Source organism: Felis catus, chromosome B2 (genome assembly GCF_018350175.1).
Source record: "Felis catus isolate Fca126 chromosome B2, F.catus_Fca126_mat1.0, whole genome shotgun sequence".
In the NCBI taxonomy this organism is placed as follows: Eukaryota; Metazoa; Chordata; class Mammalia; order Carnivora; family Felidae; genus Felis; species Felis catus.
The window spans coordinates 112,436,981-112,451,392 of record NC_058372.1 but is presented as its reverse complement, the minus strand read 5'-3'; the positions used below and the strand labels follow the sequence as shown (position 1 = coordinate 112,451,392).

Here is a 14,412-nt window from a genome sequence, read left to right as displayed (position 1 = left end):
CATAGGAGTAGATCCTACGCTGTGATAGGGGAAAAAAATTTGCCTTTACATGGAAACTAGGGGAAGCAGAGTGGAGACTCATCAAGTTCCTTTTAGATGGAACTCTTTATACAAAGGCACTTGCACTAAGGTCTTAGGTCTTAGTTTTCAGTAACCAGCAGACAAAGCTGCCCCCAGCAAAACTGAAGTATCTGTTGTCCATCACTGGTACCTTTTCCTACTGTAGGGCCTATCTCTGTCCAGGAGAAAAGTATCTGCAAAGAAAAAAAAATTGATTCCCACTAAAATACTAGGAATGTAATATCTTTACCATGCAATGGATAATGCTATGGAAGAAAATGCATTACATGCAGGCACCAATTTGGGGCTAACATTAGGGATAGGGATAAGAACTGTCTCCACCAGCGTCTACCCCCAACTCACAAAAAGGAGAAAAATTACATCATGAGGTGGGCACTTACTTCCCTTTGATTCAAGAACACCTGGCAAACAAAATATTTTAAATCATTAGAAAAGCACCCAGTAGTTGGATATTTCATGTAATTTTAAAAGTAATCCAATAAAAAGCATGGCTGTAGAATGCCTAAATTATTCTGTATCTTGCCTAATATCAGACAAAAAGATAATGGGAAAGCCAAAAACATTTCTGGTGGTCTAGCAGCAGGAGAAACCCACTTCTCCTGTGTGTCTCCTTTGCTCTCAATGACCACCACACTCACAACACATCTGACACCAGATGCATGGTTTTTCCCTCCCCAAGCAATTCTGTGACAAGAGCTGGGTGTCCTAAAGTTAAGACACTACCTACCCGAAGATGGTGTCAGATCCCATAGGTTAAGGGCTCAGTGTCACAACACTGCCTTCTCACTCCCCCATCAGATGCCAATCTAAGTCCATGATATCACCTGTGTGCTTGTGACTGATGGGCTATAAATTGGAGGTTCCCATGACCTCAAGTTTAATTAATTTGCTAGAGTGGTTTACAGAATTCAGGAAAATGGTTTACCTACTAGATTATTGGTTTATTATAGAAGGATATGGGGGAGGCCGGGGTGGCTCAGTCAGTTAAGCGTCTCTTTGATTTCAGCTCAGGTCATGATCTCACAGTGAGATCGGGCCCTGAGTTGGACCTGCTTGGGATTCTCTCTCTCCCTCTCTCTGCCCCTCCCCCACTCGTGCTCGCTCTCTCTCTCAAAATAAATAAATAAACTTAAAAAAATAAGAGGATATGATAAAGGATATACACAGGGCGAGGTACATGGGGAGGGATGTGTGGCTTCCATGCTCTCTCCTGGTGCACCTCTCCCAGCACCTCCATGTGTTCACCAACCCAGAAGCTCTCTGGATGCTATGTTTTGGGGATTTTTATGGAGGCGCCATCATACAATCATTAACTCCATTTCCACCCCCTTCTCCCCTCTCTGGAGGATAGTGGATAGCGGATAGCACTGCAAGTCCAAACCTCTAATCATGGCTTGATCTTTGTAGTGACCAGCTCCCTATCCCAGAGCCACCAGGGGTCATCTCATTAGAACAAAGGATACTGCTACCACCATGGAAATTCCAAAGGATTTGGGGACCCTGTGTCAGGAACCAGGGACAGAGAGCAATATGTATATATATATGCACGTGTATATATATATATATATATATATATATATATATATATGTATATATATATACATGCATAAAATATATATATATATATACATATATATGCATATTTATATACATGCATATATATTTTTTTTCTATTATTCTACATGGCCTTAGCCCTCTAAATTTTCCCTAGAGTTAGTAGAGATGAAAAGCACATCCCTAAAATATGAAAAGTACAAGCTTTTCTCTTTAAATTAATGGGCAACAAGTCTGTACTAAAACTGCCAACCATTTGTCACAGAATGCCAAGTATTCTGGGGAAAAGTCACCTGTCCACTTAGAATTTTTGGAGAAAACATAAAGAAAAAAATGCATTTAACAAATGCTTAAAATATATAAAATAAAGAGAAAAATACAAACCCAAAGAAGTCATCTGAGTAAAAATGGAGTTAGGTGAACAGTTTAATTTCATGAAGCTAACTATAGAGTCTGCATCATGCAACATATTTAATGATTATTCATATCTATTTTACTTCTAGAGAAAATATTTTTCCTAGTCATAAGTACCAAATCAGCTGCATAGGAAAAAAAAAACAACAGAAGAGATAAGAGACAGTAAGCTAAGTGATTTCTTAAAAATTCTGTTGATACACTTACGCAGTAGAGGTCTGCACGTCATGCCAGCTTTTGCTGAAGTTCTGTTTTAATTCATTCATCAGGTTCATGCCCAGCTTTTGTTTTATTTCAACCAGATGCCTTTCTTTTGCTGATAAAACTTGCCGTAATGTTGTAATTTCGTCTTCTAGCTATACATAACAGGGGAAATGGTATGGAAAGACATGAGACCAGCTGAAACATATACATGCAAAAGCTCTTGATGCTCCAGATCAACCCTCTGCACCCTCTTGTTACCAGGCCCATGTTGTCTGGACCAAACACATCTCATAGAGATGACAGTTAGATATCTTAAAATAGAAATAGATCTTTTTCGTTTTAATGATTATAAAAGTTGTAAAAAAGTCATTTGTACGGCAAAATATAAACAAGAAAATAAAAATTACCTGTCATCCACTAAGAAATAGCTGACACTCAGTAGATTGGCTTCTCGTCTTCCAAATGTTTTTTTTAATATTGTACATAGATATAATTTTTGAACAAAAAACTGGCTTTGTACTGTATGCCTTTTTCTTATAAGCAACTTCTTTTCAACTGTCACTAGTCAGTATTATGTTTATTTTTTGCCAACTACACATAGCTGCATTGGTGCAGGCACAGATTGGACAGGCATTGTGGTCTGGCCAAACTAGTGCCTCAGAAAGGGAGGAACGAGGGAGGACAGGATGTAGGTAAGAGAGTGATTTGTCTTTTATTTTTTTCAGATAATCTCAGCCCTTTATTTATTTTTTATTTTTATTTAAATTCTAGTTAGTTAACATACAGTGCAGTACTGGCTTCAGGAGTAGAATTCAGTGATTCATCACTTATATACAACACCCAGTGCTCATAACAAGTGCCCTCTTTAATACCCATCACCCATCTAGCCCATCCCCCACCAACATCCCTCCATCAACTGTCAGTTTGTTCTCTATCATTACGAGTCTTTTATGGTTTGTTTCCCTCTTTCTTTTTTCCCCCTTCCCATATGTTCATTTGTTTTGTTAAATTTCACATGAGTGAAATCATATGGTATTTGTCTTTCTCCGACTGACTTATTTCGCTCAGTATAATACATTCTAGTTCTGCTCATGTTGTTGCAAATGGTAAGATTTCATTCTTTTTGATTGCCAAGTAATATTCCATTTTATTACACACACACACACACACACACATATGTATATATCACATCTTCTTTATCCATTCATCAATCTATGGACATTTGGGCTCTTTCCATACTTTGGCTATTGTTGATAGTGCTGCTATAAACATCGGGGTACATGTACCCCTTTGAATCTGTATTTTTGTATCGTTTGGGTAAACACCTAGCAGTGCAATTGTTGGATTGTAAGGTAGTTCTATTTTTAACTTTTTGAGGAAACTCCATACTGTTTTCCAGAGTGGCTGCATTCCCACCAGCAGTGCAAAAGGGTTCCCCTTTAACCACATCCGCACCAATACCTGTTGTTTCTTATGTTGTTAATTTTAGCCATTCTGACAGGTGTGAGGTGGTGTCTCATCATGGTTTTGATTTGTATTTCCCTGATGATGAGTGATGTTGAGCATCTTTTCATGTGTCTCTTAGCCATCTAGATGTCTTCTTTGGAAAAGTGTGTATTCATGTCTTCTGCCCATTTCTTAACTGGATTATTTGTTTTTTGGGTGCTGAGTTTGATAAGTTCTTTAGAGATTTTGGTTACTAACCCTTTATCAGATATGTCATGTGCAAAATGTCCTCCCATTCTGTAGGCTGCCTTTTAGCTTTGTTGATTGTTTCCTACATTGTGCAGAAGGTTTTATCTTGATGAAGTCCCAATAGTTCATTTTTGCTTTTGTTTCCCTTGCCTCCAGCGACATGTCTAGTAAGAAGTTGCTGCGGTTGAGGTCAAAGAGGTTGCTGCCTGCATTCTCCTTTAGGATTTTGATGGTTTCCTGTCTTTCATCTATTTTGAATTTATTTTTGTGTATGGTGTAAGAAAGTGATCCAGTTTCATTCTTCTGAATGTCGGTGTCCAATTTTCCCAGCACCATTTGTTGAGGAGACAGTTTTCTTCCATTGGATATTCTTTCCTGTTTTGTCGAAGATTTGTTGACCATATAATTGTGGGTCCATTTGTGGGTTTTCTATTCCGTTCCATCAATCTACGTGTCCTTTTTTTTGTGCTGTCTTGATAACTACAGCTTTGTAATACAGCTTAAAGTCTGGAATCGTGATGCCTCCGGCTTTGCTTTTGTTTTTCAGCACTGCTTTGGCTATTTTGGGTCTTTGGTGGTTCCATACATATTTTAGAACTGTTTGCTCTAGCTTTGTGAAAAATGTTGGTGGTATTTTGTTAGAGATTGCATTAAATGTATAGATTGCTTTGGGTAGTATAGACATTTTAACAATGTTTGTGTTGCTTTTCCTTTTTCACAATCTAGTGACATATAATTGACGTATAATAAACCACCCGTCTGTAAGTTTCGACATGTGTGTTACTCTTGTGAACATATCCATCACCACCAAAAGTTTTCTAGGTCCTCTTTGTAATTTCTCCCTCCCCCTTTTTCCTGTTCCTCCAGGAAGCCACCAGTCTTCCTTTTACTCCACAGTATATACTCATTTTGGCTTTGTTCACTCACTCAATCTATTACTTGAGATTTTTGAGATTTATCCATGTTGCTGCCTTATCAATGGTTCTCTTTTTATTGAAGAGTAGTATTCAATTGTATGGATATACCACAGTTTGTTACTTATTCACCTGGTGAAGGACATTTGGGTTTGGCCAATGCAAATAAAGCTGCTATGAACATTCACGTACAAGGTTATGTATGGACACATTCCCTCTTTCCCCTGTGTTAGCAGAAGAGCAAATCTGTTCAGCATCATAAAATTGCTCTTGTATACTATGTAAAACATATGGAGATCCTTCAAAAAATTAAAAATAGGACTACCATATGATCCAGCAATTTTACATCTGGGTATTCATCCAAAGAAAATGAAAACATTAACTTAAAAAGATACATACTCATTGCAGCATTATTTACAATAGCCAAGATATGGAAACAGGCTAAGTGTCCACTGATAGATGAGTGGATAAAGAAAATGTTATTGTCACACACAAACACACACACACACACACACACACACACACACACACATACACACACACAAGAATATTATTCAGCTATAAAAAGGAAAGAAAGGGATCCCGGTGTGCAGTCGGTTAAGCATCCTACTCTCGATTTTGGCTCCGGTTCTGATCTCATGGTATGGAGTTTGAGTCTGCTCTGTCAGCACAAAGCCTATTTGGGATTTTCTCTCTCCCTCTCTCTTTGCCCTGACTCTGCACATGCTCTGCTCTCTCAAAATAAACAAATAAACTTAAAAAAAAAAAAAAAGGAAATGTTGCCATTTGTGTCACGGATGGACCTTGAGGGCATTATGCTAAGTGAAATGTATCAGACAGAAAAAGATAAATACCATATGATCTCATTTATATGAGGAATCTAAAAAAATAAACAAAAACAAGCTCATTGATACAGAGAAGAGACTGGTAGTTGCCAGAGGTGAAGGGGGTGGGGGGTGAAATGGGTGAAGAAGGACAAAAGGTACAAACTTACAGTTATAAAATGTGTAAGTCACATACAAAAAACTGCTCCTGCAAATGTAATTTCTAACAGAGCAGTTCTTTAAAATGTCCAGATTTTATTTAAAAAAAAATTTTTTTTTAATGTTTATTTATTTTTGAGACAGAGACAGAGCATGAATGGGGGAGGGTCAGAGAGAGGGAGACACAGAATCTGAAACAGGCTCCAGGCTCTGAGCTGTCAGCACAGAGCCCGACGCGGGGCTCAAACTCATGGACTGCAAGATCATGACCTGAGCTGAAGTCGGCCGCTTAACCGACTGAGCCACCCAGGCGCCCCTGAAATGCCCAGATTTTAGACAGTGTTGCTATAACCTGTGAAAATCAACTTGAAACCCCATATAGTCTTTGATTCCAATTGTCGTATTTTATTCCAGTGTCATATTTGATAATGTATTGCCTTGGTAATATTGCTTCAATTTACATCATTGTTTTCTGAAAAGTATAAATAATTGTGACTTTCTTTGTGAAACCAGAAGAGAACTATTAGTACTTCCTTAGTGTCCCACATGTACATAGGTCCTAAAAAGCCTGACATTTTTACTAGATTTCTTATTTTGAAAAAATGTGGCAGCTGTGCCCCATTTACATTCAAAGTCTAGTTCCGCTTCTGACCACAAACCACATCACTGACACGATCAGTCATCTTGCAAATGTGTTCCTTGGGTTACCAAAGACATAGCTGCTAGAAAAGAATCTCAAAAAAGAAAAGTAGTTTCGCAAATATTAGTCTTTTTTCTAGTGCAAAGGAAGACTTTACCCCAATAGTGGACAGACTGGAATAGCGTTGTGACGCTTCTTAGACACTAGTAATCGCTTAAGCAAAATAGGCAAAATTCTAAGAAGCATCTTTTTTTTTTTTATTTAAAAAAAAAATTTTTTTTTTCAACGTTTATTTATTTTTGGGACAGAGAGAGACAGAGCATGAACGGGGGAGGGGCAGAGAGAGAGGGAGACACAGAATCAGAAACAGGCTCCAGGCTCTGAGCCATCAGCCCAGAGCCTGACGCGGGGCTCGAACTCACGGACCACGAGATCGTGACCTGGCTGAAGTCGGACGCTTAACCGACTGCGCCACCCAGGCACCCCTGAAGCATCTTAAATACAATAGTAGAAAAGAACAATCTCTTGGGGTTTTTAATATTAGCAAATGCCCTAGTAACCCAGTACTATTCGTTTTTTATGTTTACGGAACAGTTTTCTAATGCTCATGGAAATCTTCCTAAAATGAATTACACATTCTGTAAACATGTTATAATCAGTAGCACCCTGTCTTTTCTTGATGAGCAGGTCTTCAGTATGCAGATCTAATACTCATTACGGCAAAAGAAATCTATTCAGGGACCAGAAAGGGGGGTCATGTTTTTAGTCTTACCATTAAATGAGAACATATGGTTATTTTAAAATTAAACCCTCTATTCTTTTGCTATCATGTCATATTTTACTTTGTCATTTTTGTCAGTGTATCCTCCTGCATTTAATCTGTGGCCTAATATTTCCCAAGGCTGTATCTCTAGCTCCCTTTCCATAGAAAATGCCTGGGTTTCATGTCAGTCTTTTATTCTGTTAAAAGACCTGCTTTCTTTTGCATAAATAATGTTTTGAATGACTGAAATTATTGGGAGTCTTGTGCTTTTTTTGATGCACTGGGTATTACCATAGTTTCCTATGTGATAAAAATAATGGGACAATTTTTAACTGGCAGAATAAAATGACAGATGTAGAGAAACCTCCTATCTATGGGACCCTAGAAATTTATTCAAAATTGGGGGCGGGGGGCAGTAGGAGACTCATTAGTTATTTGGGAGAGGGAAGTAAGGGATTCATAGTTTTCTAATGAAATCCTTGATCCCAAAAAAGGGATAGGGAGAAATACGGAAGTGACCAATTTACCAAGCACCAACCTAAAGAAAGAACAATGAAGTCCCATGCCTAATATTTTAAACATGGAAGTACACATTAAAAGGCATTTGTAAGATAGAGACTCCTAATGATGGAGACACGGACTTGGTTACTCAGGTCTACTCTCAGGTTCTTTAATTAAATTCTCATAATTTCAATAAAATGCTAAGATTCACACTGCTTGGAACTTTCAGTATATTTATCAGTGATTAAATGTATGCCAAAAACTCTATAAGCAAATCCAGAAATTGAAAAAATACATAATCTTAAATTGTATTAGCTTGCAAGAATGAAAAATGAGAACCACATCTCTTTCCACAGAGCAGAGTTCTGCCCCACGACAAAGCCTTTAATCACAAATATTTTAAATGATGCTCAGGGTGAGATTCTACCCTTCCTTCCTTGGTCTAGTTACACCAATGTTTCTCAATTTCAGTTTACATTAAAGTCACTCATAGGGAATATTTAAAATGCAGATTCTAGATGTATGCCCCTTTTAATGTCCTAAGACCCTGATATCTTCAATTTGGTAGGGCCAGGCTACACCCACATGCATTATTTAATAAGCACTCCCAGATACTCTGATGAGGTAGTATGGAAACCCTATAGGTACCTCTGTAAGTCCTGTCAAATTCCTTTTGGAATGAGGTGGAGTGCAGGTAAATCATTAATTACAGTACTTATTAATTTTAAATTAATCATTTTTATTAGAAACTAATAGTCTGGTTCATTGGTTTCTTCACTTCCTAGAAGATCTCCTTGTAGGACAAATATTTATGCTTAGATATTTAAACTTGATTCTTTAAGAATTAACAGGCACACAACAAGTGTTGGTGAGGATGTAGCAAAATTGGAACCCTGTACATTGCTGGTGGGGATGTAAAATGGCTCAGCCACTGTGGAAAACAGTCTGGTAGTATCTTAAAAAGTTAAACATAATCTAAACAAATACATGTATACACCTGTTCATAATAGCACCATTCACAATAGCCAGATATGAAAACAGCCGAGATACCCATCAAAGGATGAATAGATAAATTGCAGTATACACAAAAAATGGAATATTATTCTGCCATGAAAAGGAATGAAGTATTGACACATGCTACAACATGGGTGGAACCTCAGAAACATTAGGCTAAGTGAAAGAAGCCAGACCCAAAGTAGGTATGTGAAATATACAGAATAGTAAATCCACAGATATAGAATGCAGATGGGGAAACGGGAAACAACTGCTTAATGAGCATGGGGTTTCTTTTTTGCAGTGTTAAAAATGTCCTGGAACTAGATAGAGGTGGTAGTTACACAACATCATAAGTATACTAAATGCATTGAACTGTTCACTTTAAAACAGTTAATTTTATATTAAAATAGTGAATTTTATACCTCGATAAAATTTGCAAAAAAATACAAATTAATCTGAATTAGCTAATGAATTACTTCAATATGAAATTTATGTTAGAAGACTGAAAATTTACCTTCCTATTTTATTTGCTAGATTACATAAAATATCTAACTTACATCGAGACAAAGAAATATTTTCATAAACTATTGAATCATCAGTATGATGTTTAGGAATAACAGTTTCTGATCTCTTGCATATACTGTTTGAAGGCCAGCCTCCTCTCCTCTCTTGGCCAGTCCTGCCTTTGGCTAACGGTCTTAAAGAATTAAGATTAAAATCCAGATACTACTTGAGAGAGTGCAAAGGTTATTTTTATATGTCAACTTGACTGGCCATGGGGTGCCCAGACATTTGGTCAAACATTATGCTGAGTGTGCCCGTGAGGGTGTTGCTGCATAAGATTAACTACTGAACTGGTAGACTGAGTAGAGGAGACTGCCTTCTCAGAGTGGGTGGGCCTCATCAAATCAGTGGAAGGCCTAAATAAAACAAAAAGCCTGACCCTCCCTCAGTTAACAGGGATTCTCTTTGCCTGACTGCATTTGAGTTGGGACATTTTTTTTTTCTTCCTTCAGATTTAAACTGGTATATTGGCTTATCAGCTCTTGTTAGGCCTCAAGCCTTGAGACTGAACTACACCATCTGCTCCCCTAGGTCTCTAGCTTGTTGACGGTAGATCCTGTGACTTGTCAGATTCCATAATCACATCAGCCAATTCCTTGTAACAAATCTCTTTCCATATACATATATACATCCTATTGGCTCAGTTTCTCTGGAGGACTCTGACTAATACAGAAAGGTATTACAATAAGACATTACTGATGATGAACACTTTAGTTGTTCACTACTCGGTCCAGAAAGAAAGAACGAAGGTCTTGAAGGAAGGAACCAAGAGAAAAAGGCCAAGAGCCTAACGCACTTCTTTCTAAGTCTATAAGCCAGATGGCGTGAGGGTGCCATGTGTTCTTCTTGAGGAACCACACACCAAAGGAAGGGAGAAGAGCCCAAAGCGATGAAGGGAGCCCGAATAGGCTTTGCCTTGAAAATAGGCTTTGCCTACTTGATAATGTTGCGTGGTGTTTTTCCTACTCTTATTACTGCCTATTTTTCTTGAGTCTTTTTATCAGGAGGACACTGGCAGTACTTGCTGGCTATATAGTCATAAATTTACACTATTAATGCCAACACTCCATCCCTTTCAAAAGCCAAATCACACTGTGGAATACGAAGCCTAACACGCAGCTTGGTGATAGGAAGGCAGAGCAGGATGGAAGCGGCACAGAAATACTGAGCATGTTTATTCGAAAAGGGAGAGGAAGGTAAAAAACCCCACAGAATAGATATGTAAAGACCTCAGAAAAGATGCCAGGAGCAGCTTATGAGAATGAATAGCTGAAACAAAATAGTATTTCTTTATATGTTGATTAGGTTTGTATAAAAGCATATTCAACTTCTGGTATTTAAAAATGTAAATATTGGGGTGCCGGGGAGGCTCAGTTGGTTAAGTGTCCGACTTCTGCTCAGGTCATGGTCTCAACGGTTTGTGAGTTCAAGCCCTAAGTCACGCGCGCTGCTTTCAACGCAGAACCCACTTGGGATCCTCTGTCCCCCTCTCTCTCTGCCCACCCCCGACTCTTGCAGGCTCTATCTATCTTGCTCTCAAAAATAAACAAACAAAAAGTGTAAATATTTTGGGGTGCCTGGCTGGCTTAGTCAGTAGAGCATGCAATCTTGATCTTGGGGTCATGGGTTCAAGCCCCATGTCTGGTGTAGAGGTTACTAAAAAAATAATAATAAACTTTAAAAGATGCAAGTATTCTTTAACCTACAAAATAATTCAAGTTAATTACAAATCTTAATTGCATGTCTTCTATACACAGACCACTGCACAAGATCAGAGGCGATACTGGCCTCACAACGAAGAAACTTTTAAAAACACACATATGTACTGCATGATGACAATAATAAACTAAAGACTAAATTGTGTTAACAACAGATTCCTCTTTCAAAATGAAGACTCCATCTAAGATGTAGCCTTTTGGAAAATATTGGCTTATTTTATGTCTCCCGACATAAGGACGGATCTTCCTGTTGTCTACACTTGGTAAGCACACAACCATATGCTGGCTGTGTGGATGAGTGGAGTTATGAGTTTGCCCAAAGTATAAAGGCATCCTCATAGGAATATAAACAACCAAACAGCCTAGATAAAGCAGTGGGGAAGGATCCAGCGCAGTCACAAGACAGTGAGAGAATCTGAGGACACTAGGGACAGGAGCACATCGAAGAGGAGACTGAATCCCTGGCACCCCCAAGACCCCTCTTAAGCAACGGAGTCAGAGATAAGAAGTCCGTTTACACAAAGCTTTTGCTTTGGGTCTTGGCCACAAATGACTGCCTTACTCAAAGGCAATCTAACAGGCTGGCCTGCGAGATGTTCTGTTAACCAAGTAGAGAACAGATCCAGTAGGATCTTCCCTCACACAGAAAGGGATTGCTTTCAACCAGGGGCCCAGGAAGAACATCTGTGGAGAGCTGAGGCCGGGAAGCTGGGCTGTCTGAAAGAGGTCCCAGGTCTTCGGAGGGCCAGTTGTGGGACAGCCGAGATTGTTCTTTGCGTGTTCTTGTTGTAATTAACCCCTAGCCTCTGAGCTAATCTGAATGTGATCTGAAAGAACCTGGTCTGGGGTGGGTGTGTGAGTGTGCATGCACATGTGCGTGAGCAAGAGTGTGCACACGCACATACACACCAGATTGCATTTGTGGAAGGGCAGGGAAAGAAGACTTAAGAAAAGGATGAGCATTAAGCAGAGGTGGTCTGAGGTGGAGGCAGAAGAAATGGAGATGTGGAAAGAAAAATAGCAAAGACACATTTCCTTTGCTTGTCACTGGGCCTGGGGCATACGGCTGTGCCCACCTGCCTCTGGAAGTCACTATGCCTCTTTGGCAATATGAAGTTCTTCATTTCTGAGGAATCCAGAAATAAGAAGCAGGAAGCATTCTAAAGGATGAAAACATGGATCCTGGTAACTTGAACACAGTAACAAGGAGTCTGGTGTTATTACCAGAAGTCAGGCTCAAAGAGTCTTAGGAACGAGATGTGCTGCAAGTTTATTAATGTGGCCAAATAAGACAGGAATTTCTGAAAACACTGTTGGCTTTTTTCATTACGGGGGCATCCACTTAGAACAAAGGCTTGCTTTTTCTTGATTATAAAAATAATGCATGCTCACTGTTGAACATTTAGAAAATAAAGAATGCACACAAAAATACACTGACATATGTGATGTGTATGTATAACCCAATAGTCCCAGAACTTTTATAAAAGTTGGTCTGCTACAGTGGTTTTGTCTAAACTTAAATATGGACTATAACAGGAATTATTTTAGTTTAGAATCGGTTATCTTACACCAGTTTGCAAAATACAACTTTTGGACACCACAATCGACATGAGACAACAGGTCATGAACCAGAATTCCAGGCTTTAAGAAAACATGGCGCTAGTCCATTTTCCGTGACAGCTGACTTCGGTCTGTGCATGCTGGCATGTGTGGCCAATCTGAAGTCAACTGTGTTGTTCTGGATCAGTGGCCACAGACAGACCTAGCTAAAGAAACAGGCTGTTTGATTTGAGGCACTGTGCTTACGGAAATAATTTCTGCTGTACCAAGAACAAGCTGCTCTTTCATGTTATAATGAAGTCATTGTCAAGTGTGTTTTGGGAAAACACCTAAAAAGTCTTTAATATTATTATAACCTGTCATAAACAGACACCACCAGAACATTAGAGCGTAGAGTCTAGAGCAGACCCAGCTGGGTGAGGGTAAGGTGGAGTTCAAAGCTGTGTCCTCAGCCTGCATAGAGCCCACAGTCCTGCTTCCAGCTAGGCTAGGAGCTTTCTCCCCTATGATGCAGGGACACAAAATGGGGAGGAATATGGGCTTCTTCCCTCTTGCCCTATTGTTTATTCTACCTGAGAAGCTCCCTTTCTCCAGGGCTTTCCTCCTCCAGTGTAAATGCTCCTTAGCAAAGCATTGAAGGGTTAGTGGGTGCTGCAAACAAATGGCTTGAACAAAACTTGTATCCCCAATGAGCCAGGCACTCTCCCCACCTCTACGTCCAGAGGCCCACAGCAACTATGCAGGAGCTAAGGAAACCTGAATTCATCATAGTTTTCCTTTCTGCCCCCAGAGCTTTATTCTTCTGCAAAAGAGTACACAACAAATTCAGTCGCTTCTATGACTGGCTTTTGCATTACAAAAATAAGTCACTTCAAAGTATCTGTTGAGCTAAGCTGCTGACCTAAAGCAAGAACTGCTCTTAAAAAGGAGCTTGCACCTGTACCCATCAGTAAGTGATTATTGTTCCCATAATATTGTGAACTTTAAAAGAATAAGAGGTGCATATTTACAACTATTCATCACTGTTGCTTAATCATTCCTTTTTCTACTATAACCAAAGTGTAATGGACAACTGGTATTACAAAAACACCTTAGAAAAAAGTAATCACCTTGTACTATATCATTTATTAAATGTTATTAAATGAGGGGCGCCTGGGTGGCTCAGTCGGTTGAGTGCCCAACTCTTGACTTTGGCTCAGGTCATGATCTCGCAGTTTGTGAGATTGAGCCCCAGGTTGGGCTCCGCGCGGAGAGCGTGGAGCCTGCTTGGGATTCTCTCTCTTCTCTTTCTCTCTCTGCCCTTCTCTCTCTCTCTCTCTCTCTCTCTCTCTCAAAATAAATAAGCTTAATTTTTTAAAAATCTTATTAAATGAAAGACAACATAATTATAATATGGGACGTATACAAAACTAACAATAAATAGCTCCTAAGATACTGAGATAGAACAACAATAAGATTACTGAACATACCTGAACTAATTCTGCCTTTAACTCTTCTTTTTCCTCCTCAGACAGCATGCTAGAGAAGTCCGCACTGGCTACTGCGTCTTCATCTCGCCCTTGCAATGGTTCCGTCTCCAACAACCCTTTAGGCAAGATTGATAAAAACAGAATGCAATTAAAATATAAATTTAGCCAACTTCTGTTTTCAGTCTGGAGAACTAGATGCCCTGACTGACCCTCCTGCTGAAAAACAACTAAATATTCCAAGAAAAAAAATCTTTATAAATGTGTGATGAACTTCCAAGAAAGTAAAGAATAATATGAAGCCAAAGAACTAAGGGAAAGTGGGAAGCCAGAGGTGTAAACAAAAGAAGTTTTCATTA

At 39.1% G+C, this 14,412-nt stretch overlaps 1 protein-coding gene across 11 annotated transcripts in view; it reads right to left on the bottom strand.

Moving 5' to 3' along the window:
- TPD52L1 (TPD52 like 1) overlaps positions 1–14,412 on the bottom strand; it is a 111,082-nt gene that overhangs the window by 22,658 nt on the left and 74,012 nt on the right. For all 11 annotated transcript variants that reach the window (XM_023254317.2, XM_045057988.1, XM_023254314.2 and 8 more), the window contains exons 2-3: positions 14,057–14,172; positions 2,257–2,405 (exon numbers count right to left, since the gene is read on the bottom strand). In XM_023254317.2, the coding sequence (XP_023110085.1) occupies positions 2,257–2,405; positions 14,057–14,104 (197 nt within the window). In that variant the 5' untranslated portion in view covers positions 14,105–14,172. The remainder of the gene's footprint in view (positions 1–2,256; positions 2,406–14,056; positions 14,173–14,412) is intronic.